The sequence below is a fragment of the Phocoena sinus genome, chromosome 9 (genome assembly GCF_008692025.1).
Source record: "Phocoena sinus isolate mPhoSin1 chromosome 9, mPhoSin1.pri, whole genome shotgun sequence".
Lineage (NCBI taxonomy): Eukaryota > Metazoa > Chordata > Mammalia > Artiodactyla > Phocoenidae > Phocoena > Phocoena sinus.
In genome coordinates, this window is record NC_045771.1 from 47023970 (window position 1) to 47047773 (window position 23804).

Consider the following 23804-nt stretch of genomic DNA (forward strand, 5'->3'; position numbering starts at 1 on the left):
TTTAAGCAAGGAACAAATGTCAACTTAATACTCTCCTAATAGCTTGGCCTATTGCAAAAGACTTTTCCTTGTCCCAGTGGCCACTGTCAACCCTGGGTAAACATCCCCAATCCCTCATTAGTGACACTAATCAAAGCACCAGAATGTCAGGAGAATCTAAGTGAGTGACAGTATTTAAGATTTTTTAAGCCTCTCATTCTTCTAAATGCACCAGTCAACATGCAAATTACCGTTTCCAGAATATAGGGTAATAGGGAATTCTACTGAGCCCCCTTCCACCTACGGCCCCCTACCCCTGCCTTCTTTTTTTTTTTTAACCACAGCAAACGCAAAACTCCAAAAGAGGCTCTTATGGGGCTTCAGATACCACTTCATTTTCCACATTTCTTTCACAGATTGACATGTTTTTTATACCACATAAGCTCCTGCATCCTAGAGATGGTGGGAAAACCTCCCCATGTAAGCCTCAGCTGGTATTTCCTGACACTGGGAAGTCTACCTCACCCATGAATCATGCAATCGTTACACCGCAAGGAGAAAAATCATCTCACTGAGTTTCCTGAATGCAAACAAAGACTCTGGCAAAGAGTAACGAGGGAACAGAACAGTGAGGGGCCACAATATGCTTCTCATTGTAATTTCCCTCCAGCACGTTATTAAATGTTACCCCTGGAACAGGCAGGCAGAGGAGTACCTGGATCCATGGTGTCTCTCTACTTAGAGTTTTGCTCATCATGGAAAATAAATGATTATCAAGCCAGTTTTCCTTTTGCTTTTAAATAATAAGACACAGGCCTCCCCTAGGAGTACTGTTGCCTCCTTGGGATATTTAAGCTTGAACAGCAACATTAAAAAATAATGCTATAAAACTTTACAAATCTTCTTTTAGGCTTTGCCTAGGCAACCCAACTCCAAAGTGTTTATCACCTGGTCAGAGACCCATATAGTCCCTTCCTCTTTTGTAGACAATGTTACACAATTGGGGCAAAAAAGAAGAGAAATCACAGGCCCTCGAGGAGTTCCTTCTCACGTCTTGGACACTACCAAGGGGCCAAAGAAGATTTGAAAACAAAAGCTCAGTAAAAATTTTGCTGCGTTTCAAAAATCAAATCCATTGTATTTTCTTTAGATTTTTAAAAAAAGTTACATTGCGTAACCAAAGCAACAATAATTTCATTATAAGTGGACCAATGTACCATGTGGACAATTTTTAGATGGTTTCTGGATTTCAAAGGGATGAGACAAAGGAGTAGTGCTCAAAAGACAGGGAAATAGGGGCAAGAAAAGAAGGGAAACCAGATGACGAGGGCTGTCTGGCTTTCACTTAGAGCCTGCTTCAGAACTTCAGCAAGGCCCATCAGCCCTTTTCTCGGTTCCGAAGGATGCACAGCAGGGAGAGAAGGAGACAAGGAATGGGAGGGGCAGGAAGGGGAAAGGTGAGATGTTAGGAGGGAAAAATCAAAAAACTTTTAGCCTTGGTCTAATCCCCAGATCTTCCAGAGCTAAGGTGAAGCGTGATCAGACATATCACACAAAATGCCCCCTCCTTGCAAAGATTACACATAATAAAATCTGCCATGCTGGTCCATAAGCGTAGATGTTTAAAGTTCTGAACACCGCTTATGAAGAGTTTAACTCCATTTCCTAATGCTGTTTACACAGATATTCATTCAGTCACGCATGCATCCATCCATTCATTCAATGAGTAGCTATTGTGAGCCAGGCACTAGGGACAGAAGACCACAAAACAGAAAATGGGGACCCTAGTCAAATAAAAACTAACTGAAAAACTGATAACTGCTATGAAGGAGGGGTTTAAAAGTATGTTATGAATGCCAGTGTGGGGTGTGAGGAAATGATGCTTCAGGGAAGGGACATCTGGGCTGAGCTGAGCAGAAAGAGCTTTCCAAGCAGAAGGAACAGACATGCTAAAGTCCTGAAGTAGAAGACATGGGGAGAGGGGCACCATATGAGGTCTGAGAGGTAGGCAGGGGCCGGGTCATGCAAGTGGAGCAGCCCACAGTTAAGAGAGGGATGGGAAGCCCTTGAAAAGTGACGGGGAAGGGGACATGATCTGATGCAAGTGTACCGAGATCACTGGCTGCTGGTGACAAAAGGAAGGCTGAATGAAGCCAGCTATCTTGTAGGACACGTTGGCAAAACTTCTTCCGTAAAGGGCCAGATAGTAAGTATTTTAGGCCTTGTGGGCCAAGAGGCAAAATCATGGATGTTCTGTAAGTACGATATAGCAAAAAAGAAAACAAGTTTCCACAAAATTTTTATTGATGAAATTCAAAACAAAATAATAATAATTGAATATAATTTTTAAAACACAGGTCAACTAGTGAGATGAAAAGAATTCTTCTTTGGGGGGGAGACAAGGTGTTTAATTGGTGCTCTGTCACTGTAACATAAAAGCAGCCAGAGACAATATGCAAATGAATAAGCATTGCTGTCGTCCAATAAAACTTTGTTTATGGACTAAAATTTGAATTTCATATATTTTTCATATGCACAAAATATTATTTTTCTTTTGATTGTTTTCAATCACTTGAAAATGTAAAAACCATTCTTAGCTCGAGGGCTGTACCAAAACTGGACCGTGGGCTCTGCTCTAGTTTGCCAACCTCTGTCGTAGAAGGTCCCACATTCTGGATGTGCCTAGTTGCTTGCTCAAAGAACACTAATTTTTGGCAGGTCACTGCAGGGTGATGCTATGTATTTCTTGTTGCATCACAGCAAAAGGCTGTGTAAAGGTCATTCTATGACAGGTGACACTTTGGTCCCTGGTAAAGGTACATTTTCCCCTTTGTAATTAGAAGTAATCTGTGGGTGACACTTGGGATCCTGTGAACATCCTGTTCTCCAAAACATTGCCCTAAGTTGTTTTAGGTTTCATGAATGATCCTTGCCTGAATCAATTATTATACTGGGAGTTACAAAATAATTTGGATATGATTTTCAGTGCTACCTAGAATACTGTTTTGTGGATTACATAATCATTTTTTATTGAATCTTCTGGTTTTAAATATTTAGATTGTTTCCTTTCTTTCTTTCTTTTTTTGGTTGCTATCACAATAATGCTCTCACTAATAATCTATAGCTAAATATTTCTGTACACTATGATGAGTTACTGAAAGGAAATTACTTGAAGTGAAACTAGGTCATTGAGTACAACCACTTTTTAAAGGGACTTAATCCATATTAACAAATTGTGTTTTAGGGGATTATACCAGTATTTACTCCTATTAAGAGGTATAAGTGCCTGGTATAATAAATGACTATATAGGTCACCTGGAAAATAAGTGTTAGAACCAAAAGAACCTAAAGCCCATCCACCATGCCACAGACTTCTTAAATCAAATCATCCAACCTTGTATACGGTGGGGGTGGGTAAATGGGAAGGGGGCAATGGATGTGCCTGTAGCAGTAAATAAATAAATCAACCACTAAAAAAAATGTTATAAGTGCCTGGTTCCTAACACTCCAGGCAACATTTAAAAAGTACCACCACCAAACTGATAGATGAAAATGATTTCTCATTATTTTAATTTGTGTTTATTCAATTATAGTGAGGTTGAAACATTTGTATTTCTTCTGCCTGGTCATATCTTGGGCCCATTTTCTACTCATCCTTTCCATATTGATCCCTAAGATCTCTTTATATGCTCAGGTTGTTCATTCTTTGCCTATAATATGCACTGTAAATATTTTTCCCAGATTGTAGAAAAATGCGTCTTAAAAAAATACTAAAGGACTTCCCTGGTGGCGCAGTTGTTAAGAATCCGCCTGCCAAGGCAGGGGACATGGGTTCAAGCCCTGGTCCAGGAAGATCCCACGTGTTGTGGAGCAACTAAACCCCACGAGCCACAACTACTGAGCCCATGTGCCACAACTACTGAAGCCCACATGCCTAGAGCCCATGCTCCGCAACAAAGAGAAGCCACCGCAAAGAGGAGCCCGCGCACCACAACGAAGAGTAGCCCTCGCTCGCCACAACCAGAGAAAGCCCGCACGCAGCAATGAAGACCCAATGCAGCCAAAAATAAATAAATGAATAAATTTATAAAAAAGAATAAATTAAAATTTACATGGTTATTTTCCTCCTAAATGGATGAGTTCCTCCATGAGATAGGTAGCAAAAAAAAAAAAAAAATTTAGGAATGGGGGAGGGAATGCAAGAATTATCCAAATGCAGAATTATTTTTGTTTATTATGAACTTAAGCATATTAAAAGAAAAAGACTCCCTAATGAAAGTTAAAATTTTATTATCAGCATTCAAAATTCTTTTCTGGTCTTTCCTATTTATTACATATATAGCTGATTTCATGGTGCACAAAACGTGCATTGTTTTTAATTCATCATTCCATATCTACTTTCCATTATCAGCACAGTTATAAATGTAATTTTTAATTAACACTTTAACATAATGCAATTTTTAATTAACAGCATGACAGTACAGTTCATTTAGTTCTCATAAACCATTTAAGATCTAATTTTTCTCTAGAATAAATAGCGTTGCTGTGCACATACTGTATAAATTCTTTTTTGGTTCATTTAGGGTTAAGTCAGTCTCAAAAATAAAACTACTTGATTACCAAGGGAAAAAGTCATATATTCAGGCTTATTGTTTTTTGTCAGAGAACACTCCGGAAAGACTCATTCAACATTTGTTGAGTCCCAGGTATGTCACCAGCAATGTTTAAAAGAGTTTATTTCCCCAAGTCCCCAACAATATGGGTTTTGATAAGTTTATTTATTCTGGCTAAGTTTATGGGCATACTGTGGTATTGGGAGTTACTCTAAGTTGTGCTTCTTCAGGCCCAGCAAGTCTGTGTGAGACCCACATTATAGTTTCATGTATGCTTCTTTCACTTATAAACTGTTCATCTCCATGCCTTCTTTGTGTCAAATTCGGCAGTGGATCTGGGCCTCTCCTAAGCCCAAACCAAACTATTAAACCAAGAGAGACAACGCAAAGCGAAATAGGCTGAATCCAGTCTTGTGCAGATAGGGAGATTTCATTTAGAGATTTATATTTTGTTGTGTATTTCATATGACACTCCTCTTACTTGGTCCCAGAACCTGGCAACTGAAGCCCAAGCTACTGTTAGCACCATCCAGATCACACACTGGAACTTGACCCTGAGCACACGCCTCCTTGGCTATGCACTTCAGCGTGGCCTCCCCTCTGAGGTTTCCCGTGAGATGGAAGAGTCGATTAGGGAGACTCTGGGAAGCCTGTATCGAGCAGCAGGAATTAGAAGAGAAATCACGTAGACGACGCTGAGGTGGAGGGTAAGAGCTGCCACAGAACCGGAAGGGAAATACCTGGCCAGGCTGGTTTGGCATTAGACCCTGGAGCCGTAGAGCCAGCTACCAAAGATGCCACCTGCCATAGCGGAGCTGGGTGGTGGCTGATTCTGAACATTTAAAACCTGCTCAAGTGTATTCAAGTAAACCAGACTGAAAAAGAAAAACCCAGGTCTTACCGGGGGCGCTGATGGGGGGGGAGGCGGAGGCAGAGGTGGCAGTGGCGGTGGCAGTGGCATATGTCACAGCGTGGGTGTTTCTTTCTTAGGAATGGTCCCAGGAGAATGGTCTCTGCTCTGGAAGGGAGAAAAGGGTGAGTTTAAACTTGGATGTCTTTATTCACGCACAGGTAATACACGTCATGCGGGCATACAAATGTTATGGGTAGTTTCATTCCTTCACTTCCCCGCTCATTCATTCATTCTTTCTTCTTTCAATAAATACTGAGTGCCCACTGTGAGGCAGGCATTGTGTCAAGTGCTGGAGACTGAAAGAAATAGCTAGATTTTAGAAAGAATTAGGTGACAAAACGGATAAAATTGAGCTATTTATGTCTCAGTATAAACAGAGCGTATTAATAAATAGCAACACTTCACTCCATAATGAGTACTGCAAATAACAGATTCTACCTCTTTAAGCATTAAACTTTTATCATTTTGGATGCAATTTAAAAATATTCTGCACATACCCCCATTTTCCTAAGCAGAGCAAATGGAATGAAATTTAACCTTTTCTGAATGTGGCAGGCTCAGCGGTTACTCATGTTGCCAGCCTCCAGCCAGGCTTATACGGGCATTAGCTATCTTCCTGCTTCCTTCTCTGCTGTCACTCTTAACTTTGTCTGCTGTTTGTCTGTTGTTGTTTCTATACAGTCATCTGCGTGGGGTCATGACACTTCTCAGCAAAGACTTTATATCTGGTAGTTGCTACACGGAGGGCTTTGGGGCATGCTTCTGCAAAAATGGTTATGTCCCAAAGAGTTAATATTGTAGGATGTCTGATCTCCAGATAAATATGGCATTGCTCTGTAGAGTGTGTGTTTGCATGCATAGGTTTGAATATGGATTTGTGTTTTCAAATCTATATCAAGACACACTGCAAAGACTTAAAACCTATACTGCAGAAAATCCCCAACAGTTTACAAAAATGAGGAAAACCTAGAGAATCTAAAAACAATTTAAGCAGAAACAGAAATAAACCTCAGACTTAGGCAAGGGTAATTTTGTGTTCTTTCTGTCCTTCTAGTCACTGGAAAGCTCGAGCAAGTCCTGTACCTCTGTTTCTTCAATGCTAAAATCCTACCTCCTTTGTATTATTCAATTTTTTCTTTAACTGTACGAAAGGCCTTTACTGTTTGCCACAGGAGGTGGAAGAGGAGGGGATATGACAGCTCTGGCTCCTGGGGCAGCTCCATAGACTCAGTTGCTGCACTCCTGTATTATTCTGTGTTAATATTCTTATTTCCTAGAGGCAAAAAGCAATTATGTAACGTGGTATTTTATTCTTAACACAGTCCACTGGATTTTGTTTGCTTAATATATACTAGTTTTCTTTACCTTTTTAAATAGTGGCTATATGTGGCAGGCTAATCACATTAATTTCCACAACAATCCTCTAAGGTCGGTAGTTTATTCCCAACTTTATAAGTAGGGAAAATGACATTCTGAGACACTAAGTAGTTTACCCAAAGTCATACACAGCTGGTAACTGGTAGACCTGGGATTGGAGCCCAGCCAGGCTTATCAGGCTCCCACGTCCAGGCTCTTTTCAACGTGATTGTTTTTTTTAAATTATGGTAAAGTATACATAACATAAAATTTATCATTTTAACAATTTTAAAGTATGCAATTCAGTGGTATCAAGTACAGTCATCACCACTATCCATTCCCAGAACTTTTTTTTATCATTCCAAACAGAAACTCTGTACCCATTAAACAATAATTCCCCATTCCTACTCCCTCCAAACCCTGGTAACCTCTGCTCTACTTTCTGTTACTGTGAATTTGCTTATTCTAGGTACTTTAAATAAGTGGAATCATACAATATTTGTCCTTTAATATCTGACTTATAACTCTTAACCTAATGTCTTCAAAGTTTATTCATGTTGTAGCATGTACCAGAATTTCATTCCTCATTACTCAATTATATGTATATGCCACATTTTGTTTATCCATTCATCTGTCGATGGACACTTGGGTTGTTTCTACCTTTTGGGTATCTTGACTAATGCTACTATGAACACTGGTGTACAAATATCTCTTCAAGACCTTGCTTTCAATTCGTTTGGACATATACCTAGGAATGGAATTGCTGGATCATACAGTACTGGCCTGTTTTAGAATCCCCTAAAATGGTACAGACATTTTGAATGGTATAAAATATATGTATAAGTTCAATTCTGGGGAGAAAGAGTCCATGATAGTTTTCTTAAGAGTTCCAAAGAGGTGCATGAGCTCATCATTACAGAAGACCACAATTGTCCTATAAAGTATTTTCCTGAAAGAAGGGGCTTGATAATTACTATGTCACTGCCTCTTTCCTTGATAGTAAAACTAGGACAGAAAGACTGAAAAAAAAAATACTCATCAGAGTCCACAGCATAAAACTATAGTAGAATTGGGCAGAGATCCCAGAGGACAGTAAATACTTCTTCCAGGTAGCATCCATATTATTTTATTACATAATCTAATACACACAGTAACATAGGGTCAGACAAAGTTGGCATTTTACTGGCTGAATGCTAAAGCAAGTTGGATGTGAGACCACAAAGTACTTGAAACAAATATAAATGATCAGTTGTTTGTATTTTAACACTTTCTTTCATAGCAGGTGTTGGGTATATTCTTTACATGATCCTTAATTCAGTGGCAAAATAATTTCAGTCAAAAATTTACAGGAGGGAATAAAGTGTTGGCTGAAGTATTAACAGAACAAGAGAAAATATGGTCTCATTATATAAGGATTTTATCTTTTAACTAAGACACATGAGAGCAGACAGACTTGCTTCCCTTGGTGCAGAATGGTAATGGGTTCAGAAGAGTAACTTACAAAACTTAAATGTCTCTTACCTAAGGGTTTTTCCATTTATCCAAAGAAAAATGACTGTAGGAAATAATTTTAAGGAGAATTGTGGCACAACTATTCATGTAACCCATCAGCACACAGATTATATTTTCCAGCCTCCTTTACAGTTAGGTGTGACCATGTGACTAAGCTCTGGCCAACAGAATGAAGGCAGAAGTGATGTGCTCTGTCTCTAGGCTGGCCCATAAAGACTTTCCATCCACTACTTTTCTGTCTTCCTCCATCCACTGGCTGGAAGCAAAGGTTCTACTGTGGGCAGAGCCATGGATGTAATGAGTCTGGGTCCCTGACTCTCCATTTTAAGGCCATCTGCCAAACACCTGATTAGACTTTACGTTCATGAAAAATAAACTTCTGTGTTAAGCCATGGAGAGTTTGGAGTTAATTTGTTAGAGCCACTAATATTTAACCAACCTAATATGGAACTAAATTGAATAGAACTGATTCTCCTTTTCTTTTTTCAAATTTTTAAAAAATTTTATTGGAGTATAGTTGATTTACAATGTTGTGTTAGTTTCAGATGTACAGCAAATGAATCAGTTATACAAATACATATATCCACTCTTTTTTAGATTCTTTTCCCATATAGGCCATTACAGAGTATTGAGTAAAGTTCCCTGTGCTATTAGGTAGGTCCTTATTAGTTACCTATTTTATATATAGTAGTATGTATATGTCAATCCCAATCTTCCAATTTATCCCTCCCCCCCTTACCCCCTGGTAACCATAAGTTTAGAGCTGATTTTCATTATTCATGGTAGCTAAGTTCTTTACAGTTGCCATGAACACCAACTTAGCAAATACCTGAACCATTGCTCCTAGGAGAGACAAAGGGTTAGGCCCATGTGAGCCTCTGGTCACAAGATTTTTGTCAGCTGATTAATAGATAACTTTGTTTTATATATTAGTGTTTCTGATTAAAGATACTATGTTTAATAGATTGTTGATTCATTCATATTATAACTCATGCCTGAACAAAGCTTATCTAACATACATATTTTCTCCATAAGGCAAATCACAGCCTTCCTGTGTTCAAGAACACTGGGCAGCACTACAGCACTATACCTGGGGCGGGGGGGCACAGAAGCGAAATCACCAACAATAAGCACAGTAATTTGAAAAACATGGCACTAAATAGAATATGAAACGGACACTTGTTTACAGTGTGAGAGCTGGAAGGAGAAGGCAGAGTGCTGCTCGTTCAGCCTCAGCTGGGAACGTGTGCATGACGCCACTCGAGCTTTCCCCCCCTGCGCATGTCTGTGAATAACCATGACGTCACCTCCGACGACTGACTTTGGGGTTACAAATAAAGTTTAGAGGGTAGGTGATTAGCAAACTGTGGAATCCATGAATAACGGGGATTGACGGTGTAACTTTTTGAACCCCCTAAGTACTTATAATATACTGTTTTATTTAATCCTCTCAACAACTCGATGGTAGATGCTGACATTTCCATAGTAGAGATAAACCAAATTTTGTCTCAGAGAGGTTATGTAGTTTCTGCTAAGTTTCAGCAGGAGTACCAGAGCTGCATAAAAGCCATGGCCTTTCTGATCCAAAACCTCATTTCTTTGTTTTACTAACTTGGTATAATTCAGATCATATTACTTATCTACTTCCATTTTGCAAAGTATTTTAGAGACCCTCGAGTGAAAAGGACCTCCTACAGGTAAGTATCAATATAATTCTTCCATGTGCTCCCCCTAACCTCAGCATCCTTTGCTCTCCATCTAGTTTTATCCTTACAAATCTGAGAGTGACCATGTGCCACTGGCTTCTGTCTTGCTGAAATCTCAGGGATGATTTTTCAAACTCCAGGATGAAAGCATATTTTTATACTTAGTACTTGATGGCTGTGAAGGCTTTTTCTTGACAGATACAGTAATTAAGCAATTATCTAGAGAAGTATTTGTTAAAATCTGACAGTTAAGAATGCAGGGCTCCAGGAAGTCACAGGCTGTACCCATGAGCTCTTTGATGCTTTGTGCTCTCCCGTACATTTAAAAACGTCATTTTGCGCTGCAGTGTATTAAAAAATGCTTAGGATAAAAAAAGCCAGATTCTCAAAGGCTTTTATATTTTCTCCCAACTCATGAGATAACTCTGAAAACCAGCATCGAGATGCAGGTTTTCAAACACCATTAAAGGGGAGGGTGGCAAGAGGAACAGAACTAACACTGTTTCCACGTGAGACCCCGAATGTGGGGAACAGTGCTGGTCTCACAGTCAGACTTGGGTTCTACTTCTGCCGCTGCTTTTCCCCAGCTGTGTGGCCTTAGTCTAGTTACTTAACCTAAGTGAGTCTCATTTTTTTTATTTGTAAAACCGCTACCATGCTTAACTCTTAGTCTGTTATCAGAATTAAAACAAAGACTGTAGATGAAGAACGTAATACAGGTCCCGACACAAAACAGACACTTAATTGAAGCTATATTTATCATCATCATACCATCATCCTCTCCACTGCCACAAGTAACTATAAGAAAAGGTGGGGCTTCCCTGGTGGCGCAGTGGTTGAGAGTCCGCCTGCCGATGCAGGGGACACGGGTTCGTGCCCCGGTCCGGGAAGATCCCACGTGCCACGGAGCGGCTGGGCCCGTGAGCCATGGCCGCTGAGCCTGCGCGTCCGGAGCCTGTGCTCCGCAACGGGAGAGGCCACAGCAGTGAGAGGCCCGCGTACCGCAAAAAAAACCCAAAAAAACCAAACAGTTAAATATGCTGAGCTTTGTGAGTTATTTCAGAGAGAAATAACTCATGGTCAACAATTTTACACACTAGTTGCTCTTGTCATCATCACTTTTCTCCCCTAAGTATAGTTTGTCAGATCACAGCTGTTCACAAACAGAAAATGTGCCTATTTTTAAAATATAAGCTATTTGACAAAAGCATCTTTTGCTGGTTCTAAAAATACATTTGAATAGGAATCTGAAAATAAGCTTCTCTGGGCACTCATAACTCTTTATGGTCTTGTTTTTGTTGTTGTTTTGTTTTGTTTTTATATCTTTTTTGGAGTATAATTGCTTTACAATGGTGTGTTAGTTTCTGCTTTATAACAAAGTGAATCAGTTATACATATACATATGTTCCCATATCTCTGCCCTCTTGCATCTCCCTCCCTCCTACCCTCCCTAACCCACCCCTCTAGGTGGTCACAAAGCACCGAGCTGATCTCCCTGTGCTATGCAGCTGCTTCCCACTAGCTATCTATTTTATGTTTGGTAGTGTATATGTGTCCATGCCACTCTCTCACTTTGTCACAGCTTACCCTTCCCCCTCCCCATATCCTCAAGTCCATTCTCTAGTAGGTCTGTGTCTTTATTCCCGTCTTACCACTAGGTTCTTCATGACATTTTTGTTTTTTTTTTCTTAGATTCCATATATATGTGTTAGCATACGTTATTTGTCTTTCTCTTTCTGACTTACTTCACTCTGTATGACACTGTCCTACTGAGTCCCTTGTTTCTTTGCCTATGAAGTCAGGAAAAGAGAAGAGAGATTTCTCACCTCTGCACTAATGCGGGCAAATGAACCCCGTGAGGCAGTCCATTTCTCACACTGTGGTTTCAGCAGGGTCCTGCCACTCTACCAATCAGTCATTTATTTATCAAAGGTGCCCTGCAGCCAGGAAGTCACAACCCAAGAGCCCATGAGCATATAAGGCACACATCAAAATGTTCTCAAAAAACATGTGGTAAAGTTGCCAAAGCTATAAGTAAAACAATAAAGGAATTTTTAAAAAACCTTCTTTCCAGGTTATGGTAAAAATGATGTAGGAGTGGTCACTTTCTCTTGTCACCTCCTCATTGTTTCAGAGCAAATTCTCTGGGCACAGTCCTCGCCTGGGACTTCCCACCTATAAGCTCTCATGCCCCCCCCCCCCCCACCAACCACCTCCTTAAGTGAAGACCATCCTCTTATTGGTCAAATGGAAGTTGCTGCTCTCACTCTCCTCAATGGTACAAAATTCCTGGAATATTTAGCTTTTTGGGGTAGGTGGGGCATGTCGATCTGAGTAAGCAAGGAAGCAGGGGATAAGGTAGGGGGAAATAAAAAGCACAGGATAAAAAAGTCTTTGAACATTTGTGTTCTAGATTACAGTATGGTAAGTTAGCCCTGATACAGCCCTTGCAATGTGTCAGGCACTATCCTTAGAACTTTTCATATATGAACGTATTTAAGCCCCACAATATCCCAATCAGATAGATACTATTATCGCCATTCTTCAGATGAGGAAACCAAGGCCCACTGAGGTTAAGAAACTTGCCCAAAGTCACACAGTGAATTACTGGAGGAGCAGGCATTCAAACACGGGGTGTCTGGCTCCAGAGTCCATGCTCTTAAGCACCATGTTAACTTCAGTCACTTGTAAACATACAACTTTTTATAGTTTTTGTCACATCCACATACCACCTGAACTTACTTTAAAATTGTTTATTTTGCGAAAGAAACTTTAAATTATTACCATAAATGGAAAACCAATATTATTTGCCATAAGTAGATGGTAATAATAAAAATCAACTTAACAATTATTAAAATAAAATGTTCATCTAAGTACCATCTAAACTCATTTCAGGTTTCCATAGTGATACTTAAACCTTGGTGCTTTGGGGAACAGTGATCTAGAGCAGTGTTTCCCCAATTTTAATGGAGGACGAATCACCCAAGGGGTCCTGTTAAAATGCAGATTCTGATTCAGTAGCTCTAGGGTGGGGCCTGAGATCCTGCATTTCTAACAAGCTCCTGGGCGAGGCCAACACTGTTGGTCTGAATCCATACCTTGAGTACCTCTAGAATGTGGAAGCTTGTAAGAAAGGCACAGTCTCCACCCCAGACCTACTGAATCAGAATCTTTGGGAGTCTCTTGTCAGCAAGTGATTTTTGTGCCCACTGAAGTTTGAAAAGCCCTGCTCTAGAACAACCAGGATGATGAAATGCCCTGCCCCATATAGTTGGAAGTTGTGTCCTCTACTGAGAAGGTTCTTTTTTCTGTAGAGCCGTTTAATTTCAGTAGTCTGGGTCCATGAAAATGGCACACTGTACTTAGGACTGGAATTGACACACAAAGGAAACAGAAACTGAGCTGAGTGCCCATGAGCTGAGTGCCCATTCACCTCTCCCACAGGTGACATGAAGGGTTTCCCACACCTGAGATACACCAGCCTCGACAGCAGCTCCTGAAGTTGAATCTGCTCAGGCCTGACCAGATATGATAATTATCTGCTGAAATGCTTAAAGGATTTATGAAGATTGTTCATGTGTGTTCTAAAACCAAGATACACTTTAACCACAATCTAATACGGAAGCCACTAAGTCACACCTACAATGAGCTCAGAAATTGGTTTCCTTTTATAAGACTCTTATTGAAATGCAAATTTTTTCCCAGATCATTGAATTCATTATAACATTTGAACAGGATTAGGTGAAAAGTTATAAATAGTGATATTGATAATATTTATCATTGACTCAAGCATTTTAATTATGGACTTCCCTGGTTGTCCAGTGGTAAAGAATGCACCTTACAATGCAGGGGATGCGGGTTCAATCCCTGGTCAGGGAACTAAGATCCCACATGCTGTGGGGGAACTAAGCCAGCGCACCACAACTACTGAGTTCACGCGCCTCAACTAGAGAGCCCACGTGCCCTGGAACCTGTGCGCCACAACTAAAGAGAAGCCCATGCAATGCAACGAAAGATCCCTCATGCCACAACAAAGATCCTGCATGCTGCAACTAAGACCCAACGCAGCCAAAAGTAAATAAAAATAAAATAAATTATGGCTAAATGCCATAAAAATCGTTGTGTGTGTGTTTCCCAAGAGTTAAAGGAGAAAATATTGATTTCCTGTCTTTTTTTTTTCTGCCTTTGAATTAGCTAAAAGAAGAACGAGGCTTATTAAAAAGATATGATTAAAAAAAAAAAAGACATGATAGGGGGACCTCCCTGGCAGTCCAGCGGTTAAGACTCCGCCTTCCAATGTAGTGGGTGTGGGTTCCATCCCTGGTCAGGGAGCTAAGATACCACATGCCTCACGGCCAAAAAACCAAAGCATAAAACAGAAGCAATATTGTGACAAATCTAATAAAGACTTTAAAAATGGTCCACATCAAAAAAATCTTTGAAAAAAATATTTAAAAAAATACATGATACTAATCAGACATTTATAAGTAAGTCTCATTTTACACAACAGTTATGCTTCTGAAAAATGGCATCTCTAATTTTGGAAAAATCGAGGTACGCTTTAAGCATACAAAAGGAGTTTATTATCCAATGGAAACCCATAATCAATGTCATAAAATAATAAGTCATTTTACAAAATAAATTACCACCTCTTTAATTTATTTTACGATGTTGGATTTTATAAGGAGGGCATTTTTTCCTTTCTAAGGCTAAGGTGGTCATTTTGCACTTAGGATTGTGAATACTCCTAAAAATGCTGTTCTGAGAATCACTGAGGAAATAATGTTCAGACTGGAGGGGGCACAGGGAACAAGTCTACAAGACAAATTCTTTCTTTTCTAGTTTCACTTCTGAGACTTTAGATTTTAGTCTCAGTATTTTCACAGTAGGGATACTGTGCCAGCCTGGGCCAGGTCAGGATGGCTGGCCCAAGTTCTGGTGCCTCCAGTTCCCTGTCCAGTTTGAAGTTCGCTAGAATCTCAAACAACCTGTGGCAAGGAGGCATCCTCAGCTCTGTCACCAGGCACATTCTGTCCGTGGCAGCAAGCACAGTTCCCTGACAGCCAAGCCTGATACACTGACTGGAGGTCTTACCTCTCAGACTACAGGGCTTCACTCTCCAGTTCACATATACTCCTTTCCTAAAGGCTCTTCGTCATGGAGTCAAGTTCTCCATTTTATCCTCCACTCTATTCTATGCATCCTATCCTCTGTCCACACCACACTTGTGATGTTTTCTTACATACCTTTTCTTTATATTTCTGTGCCTTTGTCCATGCTATGCAGGCTGCATGTGATGGCCTTCACCACCTGGAAAATTTCTACCAATCCTTTGAAACACACTCAGGTGCCAACTTCTCTGCACAGATTTTCTTCTTCCTTTGCCAAAGCTAACTCCTCCTATAGTACTTTGTTCGCAATTTTATTACGGCACTAGGGACTTTGGCGATTTCCTTTCACATGTCTGTGTGTCTCCCTTCACTGGACCACGGGCTCCTCGAAGGTTCAAAGATAGGAACTGTGTCTTAGGTATCTTGGTATTGCCAAGGCCAAAGGTAGTGTCAAATACCGTTGCTTTGCTGTCGCTATGGGGAAGAAATAGAAAACATATATATCAGGGGTCATGCCAACTACTTAAGCAAAAGATGGAGACACCTTGGCAGCAGCACATTATGTAAATTGTGTGTCTACAGATTAAATAATTATCTTAATGATATTTAAAGAAAAATATTACCAACTAAAATAGGAAGGGAGGAAAAGGGCAGGAGAAATTCCTGTCCAACTGTAGGCCTTATTATCAGTGTGGGAATAAAATGTATACTGGATGTGGGATTCTCAAAGCTTCCAGTGCTCACTAGAAAAGCTTCACCTGGCATGTTAGAAACGCTGTCATCAAAGAGGAATAGTTTGACAGTTGAGAGAACTGGTCTCTAGTTCTGGTTTTAATGGTCATCTATTTCTCCATCTGTAAAAAAGTAAAGCATGTTCCTTCTTTCCTGATTTGCATAAGTGTGAGGGCCAAATGAGTATTGCTTTGAGATAAGTATTAAACAAATCAAAAATAGTTTATGATCCTCTCCAAAAAGCAAAGTTCTTTCAAATGTAATTTTTAAAATTAAGGATATGGTGGCTTCCTGGAAATGGAAACGCTTGTCCTAAGGGACAGCAAAGATGAGGCTTTAGTCTTTTAAATTAGAAAACACTTTTCAAAATAAAGTTGAGTTCAAGGAGGTCTTCTGGTTTTCAGATGGTGGAGTGAAAATATCTCTGTTCCTTCCTTTTCTTGGAAACCATTTCAAAATAGGAAGGAAAGGGAATCTCAGAAATATAAACTCAATTGCAGAAAGTAAAAACTAGATTTCTGTAACCCTGAATTTCAATAAATGAGACAGGGCTGCCTGCTGCCCAGGACGATCAAATACAGGGTCTAGGTAAGGTGCTGTAGAGAGTAAGCCTGTGGCTGCAGACCTCAGACAAAGTCCACACAGAGTCATTCTCCAGAATAAGAAGCTCTGGCTCCTCAGTGAGGAAGCCCCACCAACACTTGTTTAGAGTAATGGAAAAGGGCATGTAGGACGGTACAGGAGCGACCCTGGACCCTAGACACATGAGGGAGCAGGGAAGGAGGCAAAGACAAGCCATTCCAGTGGGTGCATGGCTAGAAATGAGGAAGGGTGAGGGAGAGAGTAAATTATGAGCAGCCTAAAGCCTCTCACTTTCTCTCTCTTCCTCTCATCCTCCCTCTCCCTCTCCCTCCTCCCTCTCTCTCTCTCTCTCTCTGTCATAAGGAGCACTTCTCTGACCCAAAGAGAACTCTCCCTGGTCTAGAACCTGCCCTGATCTTTTCCTTAAACAAATCTCCTGCAAATAGTTGGTCTAAGAAGAATTCAACTCATTCTAAGATGAATACTAAATAAAAGGAAACAGTGAAGAGAACCAGCACAAGATCTATACAAGAAAACTAGAAAAAAAAAGTGGGAAAAGGAACAGGACAAAGGACAAACGATAGATGAAAAACACTTATCAGAAAATATACTTCTGTGAAGCAGATGAAAACAGTGACAAGGCATAAAATTATTAACTGAAAAAATTTTATGAAACAGTTATCCCTTTAAATTAAGGACTCAAAGGAAAAATATAAGAACTCTGAGAATATGTAGCAAGGCAATAGGAGATGAAATATAATGTGGGAGAAGTGAAAGAGAAAAATGAAGACCAAAAAATGTCCTACTGTATAGCACAGAGAGCTATATTCAATATCTTTAAATAACCTATAATGGAAAAGAATTTGAAAAAGAATATATATTTGCATATATATATCACTGAATATACTGAATCACTTTGCTGAATACCTGAAACTAACACAACATTGTAAATCAACTATACTTCCATTTAAAAAAATGAAGAGCACGCTACAAAGAGCCCAAAGAAAAACAGGTATTGTTGAAAACACACTGAGGACCATGGAGAATTGAGAAAAATAAATAAAATGAAACAGAAATGGACAAAGAATTTAAAAGTATTAGAAAGAAAATGATAGATGTGGAAGACAGACAAAAAAAGATACATGGTTTCACTTAATAAAAGATACAAATGAATGGAAGAGAATAAATATTCAAATACATAATCACAAATATATAATGTAAGAAAAATTTTCAAAAATAAGGTTTAGAGCTTCCCTGGTGGTGCAGTGGTTGCGAGTCAGCCTGCTGATGCAGGGGACATGGGTCCGTGCCCCGGTCCGGGAAGATCCCACATGCCGTGGAGTGGCTAGGCTCGTGAGCCACGGCCACAGAGCCTGCGCATCTGGAGCCTGTGATCCGCAATGGGAGAGGCCACAAAAGTGAGAGGCCCGCATACCGCAAAAAAATTAAAAAATAAAAAAAATAAGGTTTAATTCTATAGATTAAAAGGCACATGATATCCGAAGAAAAATGATATAGTTTTAGAGACATATTAGACGTGCCACAGTATCCCAGAGAAATAACGTATGATCCAAAAGTTTATACCCAGCCAAACTGTCACTGTGGTCAAAAAGCAAGTATGACAGATGTTTTTAAACATGCAAGAATTATGTTTCCTGAATATATATTGAAGATACTACCATAGGAAAAACTTCAGCCAATTAAGAGTTGAAGAGAGAAATTAGGGCAAAAAGAAGGACAGTATTGAATTAACCATAGAACCAAGGCTGAAGAGCCTATGAAATTATGGTAACAGAAATGACTATAACTACTATTAATCATAGCAAAATAGAAAGATATAACTAACAAAAGTTGTCAGGTAAAAGGGAAGATAAAGCAAGAGATAATATATATATATTAAGTTCCTTAGCTTACAGACAAAAGGTGGCTAAAAAAATCTTTATTTTTAAAATCTTTTAAAATTGAGATATAATTGACATACAACATTGTATTAGTTTTAGGTATACAACATAGTGATTTGATATATGTATACATTGTGACATGATTACCTGTTTGCTATGACTTAGATATTTACATTTCTTAGCACTTTATAGTTTGTGTGTATGTATTAATAGTTTGTATTGATAAAGCAATTCTTTAACAGGAAAAGAAAGCAATGACCCAACAGAAACATGGACAATGGGCCAAACATATCACAGATAAAGAAATACAAATGGCATTTAATCACATTTGAAGGTGCTGAACCTTATTGATAATGAGACAATACAGGTCAGAACCACACCAAGATACAATTTAGATTGACAAAGATCAGAGGTTTGGCAAATATGTATTAGAGAGGGTGCAAGGCATCAGACGCTTATAATTACTGGCGGAAATATAAATTAGTACAACTTTCTGTAAAGGGCAATGAGCAAATTATCACATTTTTAAAATATACTTTCTAATTCTAGGAATTTTTCTTACCACATAGTGTATCACTTACGAGAAATAATGTATACAGCGACATTCACTGCAGCATTCTTTTTAATAGCAAAAGGCTGGAAATAACCTATAAACCCACTGACTGGGAGCTGGCTATTAAATTACAGTTTGTACCTTAAAATGGCATACTAGGTAGCCATTAAAGGAATATGGCAGCCCTATATGTACCAATATGGAATGATCTCCAGGTTATATTAAGTGAAAAAAGCAGGCAGCAGAAAATGTATATAGAATGAATATGCCTTTATTTGTATTATATGCGTATACCTATAAATACAGGTATATGTAAATATAGGTATACCCAAACCTGCTTATGCATATATGAAATCTCTCTGGAAGAATGTATAACAACCAGGTGGTCCGAGACTGGGGTGTGAGAAAGACTAACTTTATACTATATATCCTTTTTACACTTTTTGAAGTATGTATCCTGGGCATTATTACCCACTTGAAAAACTAACTTAAAAAATAAAAGTTCTGGATTGCTTTCTTTACTCGGGACGATTGTGAAGAAGTAATTTTTTAAATGCTTTGCATCATCTGAGTTAGGAGACCCCTCTACATCTAAAAGGTAAATACAAATGAATAAATGAATAAAGGAAAATATAAATTTGTGTTGACAATTTGGTCTAAGTGAGCTGGATCCACAAAGAACAGCACTGAGACCTGACCATGGGTTTTGCTGGGCTGGCCTTGCAGGCAGACTTCCATGACAGCTGAAACCATCCCCTGCAGCCAGCCACAAGCGTCAAAGGCGACTGACCAAGTGGGCTCGGTAAACAACCAAGAGTAGAGTAAAATAATTCTCCTCAAACCAATCCATAGCCCCTAAGATTTAATTCTTCTGTTAATACATGGTTACTATACAATGAGGAACAGCTTTAAAACATGATTGCCCATTAGGCATGAATCATTTGTGAGTTGGTTCCATTTATAACCGATCCTAGTTATTCGTCAAATGGGAGAAAACAAGAGAGCACCATAAGGGGATGCACAGGTCTGAAATGACAATGGTGGCTTTCTTTCTCCAGCCACAGAATAATGTACCCCTAGATCTTACGGACAGGTATCCTGACAGGTATCATTCTTAGGCACACGTAATTTATATAGATAATGCCAAAATGACTACAGGTCAACCACTATCACTTAAAACTCACTGACCATCCATGACCACCAGGAACACACAACACCAGGCATGAACCCAGATCGGTTTTAGCCTTCCTTCTAAAAGTCTGCAGGTGAATTTCTAAAACCTTCGGACATACACATAGAGGTGAAAACCAGAAAAAAAGTCATGCAAAAGCTGTTAAAATGTTGCTTGCTTGTCTTGTTTTAGGCAGTTATCTTACCTATTTCTGAAGCTACTTTATTCTTCCTCTGAAATACTGGAGAGCAAGACGATTGGCTAAAAAACGTTTCATTCAAAAGTTTAGAAGAGTATTAGAATAAACGACAGCTTTAAGGAATACTGGAGACTTAAAATCTATTTCTGTGTTATTAAGAGGAAGTACAATTACATCTTTGGTCATTTTTCTTGGTTCTACCATATGAGGAGAAAAAATTTCTCCGGTAATTATTTATGTCAGACACATAGCAAAGGAGCCAGCATCATTTTTTACTATAAGTTTATTCCCTGGGCAGACATGGTTGATGATTTCATACTGATATATGTGGTTGGGAGAGCTCTTTGTTAAACAATTCATTAACAAAAACAATAGTTCACATGTACTAAGTGGATTCCCTGTGCTAGCAATTGTGATTGTTATTTACATAATCATCTTTCATCCCCCCAAACAACTCTGCACGAAAGATATTATTATCCCCATTTCACAGACGAGGAAACAAAGGCTCAAAGATGTAAAGTAACAGTCCAAGATCAAATAGCTGGGACGTGACACAGCCGCATCCAACCCAAGTGAGCTGCCCCTAAGCCTCCGCACTCTCCATTACTCTACCCAGCTTCTGACAAGCATCTCAGCTTTTGCACAGTCTATGCAATGCAGAAAATATTTACTGAGCTTCTTCTACGTGTTAGGCACTATGCTAGCCACTGAGTAAACTATAAACATGAATAGCAGGTAATCAATAAATACTTGATGAATAAATATATCTATAGATACATGGCACCTGTCCACAAATGATAGCTTATAATACTTACATATTTAAAGTTACTATGTGCCAGGCACTTTGCTAGGAAAAGGCAGACTAAAAGAAGAAAAAAAGAGGCAACAATAAAGCATATGGTATATAAAAAGCACAAAATAAGTTCCAATAGATCAGTAACCACAATAACTATTGTTACACAGATAATTAGCTTCTCTTGCTAAAGGACAGAGATATTCTAATTGCTTTAAAAATTAACTATATCTCCTTTATAAGAAATGCAGCTAAAACAAAATGATGTTTAAACCTTTGAAAATAAAACAGTGAAAACAATACCCAAGTAGATACTAAAAACTGGTATAGAGCCCTCATACTTTGCTGGTGGGAATGTAAAATGGTGCAGCCACTTTGGAAGAGTTTGTAAGTTCCTCGAAATGTTAAACAGAATTATCACAAGACTCAGTAATTCCACTCCAAGGTATCTATCCAGAGAAATGAAAACATTTGCCCACACAAAAACTTATACATGAATGTTTATAGTAGCATTACTCATTACAGCCAAAATGTAGAAACAACCCAAACGTCAATCAACTTATAAGTGGATTAACAAAATGTAGTATGGGTCATGCAATGTAATATTATTCAGCAATAAAAAGTAATGAAGGGGACTTCCCTGGTGGCACAGTGGTTAAGAATCCTCCTGCCAATACAGGGGACACGGGTTCAAGCCCTGGTCCGGGACGATCGCACATGCCGCGGAGCAACTAAGCCCGTGTGCCACAACTACTGAGCCTGTGCTCTAGAGCCCGCGCGCCACAACTACTGAGCCCACGTGCCACAACTACTGAAGCCTGCACACCTACAGCCTGTGCTCCGCAACAAGAGAAGCCACCGCAATCAGAAGCCTGCCCACCGCAACGAAGAGTAGCTCCCGCTCGATGCAACTAGAGAAAGCCCGAGTGCAGCAACGAAGACCCAACCCCGCTATTAATTAATTAATTAATTAAAGGAATGAAGTACTGATAGATGCTATAGAATGGATAAACCCAAAAGAGACTATGTTAAGTGAAAGAAGCCAGTTCCAAAAGGTCACATACTGCATGATTCCACACATATAAAATTCCAGAATAGGTAAATCCATAGAAATAAAAAGTAGATTAGTGGTTGTCAGGGCTGAGGAGAGGGGGGATAGGAAGTGACTGCTAATGGGTTTCTTTTTGGGGTGATGAAAATGTTCTGGAATTAAGATGATGGTTATAGTTGTGTGACTCTGTGAATATTCTAATAATCACTGAATTGCATACTTTAAAAGAGTAAATTTTATGGTATGTGAATTATACTCCAATAAAGCTGTTATTTGTTTTAAAAAACTGGTGCAGCATGATTAATATCAGGCAAAATAGAATCCAGGGCAAAACATATTAATAGAAATTATAAAGTGTTCTGGAAATATAAATGCAAAGGTAATTAACTGTTCCCATGGCTTATGGACCATGAAAAGCATAAGAAACCTCTGAGAGAGGTCTTCTATAGTTGAAGGGAGTGGGGAGGGGGTGAGCAAAACTTTGCCACGTGGGAATGTCTGGGGTGTGTAGCAACCAGTCCCAGCAAGCATGGCGCTCACAGAGCCAGGTTGAGCTTTAGTTTGTAAGCTTCTAAAGAAAGGAGAGATGTTAGACACTGGTGTTTTAAATACAGCACCCTGGGGGCATGTGTGGAAAATGAATTATAGGGCAATGAAGAAGCAGCAAATAGGTAGACCAATTTGGGGATCCACATGAGCAAGGATGGATATTTATCTGAATTAGAGTAATGGCAATGGGACAGAGCCAAGGATGATAACAGTTTGGATGCCTGGGATGTGGGGAGAAGAAAGAGTCCAGGACAACCCCAAGGCTCCTTTCCAAGGCAATCTAATATTAATTAAGGAAGGCAGGAGAAAATGTGTGGGTGTTGGGCGGTGGTGAATGGGCGGTGGTGAGAAGTGAGTTTAATTTGAAGCATATGAGGTCCTTCTGGCAAATGGAAATTTAGATCTGAAATTTAGAAAAGAAGCAGGGCTGGTGACAGTGGTTTAGGAATCTACATAAGGCAATTGGGTGTGTTTCATCCTCTAATGCTAATCGTATGAAAAACTAGAAAAGTATAACATTTTAAATTACTGAGTCACTTCTATAATTTCTAATTAAGTCAGGGACATGGCTAATAATGGAAGTTATGTCAGGTGGCTGATACTTCTAGCTGCCTACTCAATAACCATTTCCTCTTCTTCCTTAGAGCAAAATCCCTAATTAGAGAGAGGGGTGGTAGTTGCAGTTTACCCAGCTAAAAATATTTGACTTCTCAGACTCTTTACATTTTAGAGCAACATTGTGACACCATCCTGGCCAATGAGATGTCGTCAGAAGTAGTTGGGGAGGGCATCACTTTCTATCTAAAAAGGCAAAACTTCCCTAATACAAGGGCCCTCGCTCTTTAGCTACTTACACATTTCCTTTCTTCCTGCCTAAAGATGTAAGCCTAGAGATACAGCAGCCATCTTGTGACCATGAGGCAACTAGATTTAGGATGATGTCCTACATGGTGAAGAAGGTGAAGCAGGGAAAGGCTGATTCTCTGATAGTACTGTTTGAGCTCCTGCATCACCCCTGGACTGCCTTTCTTGGGAGTCTAGCTCCACAAGACACTCTTGTATCTGTTTAGGCCAGATTCTGAT

At 39.4% G+C, this 23804-nt stretch overlaps 1 protein-coding gene across 1 annotated transcript in view; it reads right to left on the reverse strand.

The window, feature by feature from the left end:
- Nucleotides 1–23804, reverse strand: part of WIPF3 (WAS/WASL interacting protein family member 3) — an 89836-nt gene that overhangs the window by 60427 nt on the left and 5605 nt on the right. The window contains exon 2 of the mRNA XM_032643901.1: nt 5494–5610. Coding sequence (XP_032499792.1) covers nt 5494–5553 — 60 coding nt within the window. The 5' untranslated portion in view covers nt 5554–5610. The remainder of the gene's footprint in view (nt 1–5493; nt 5611–23804) is intronic.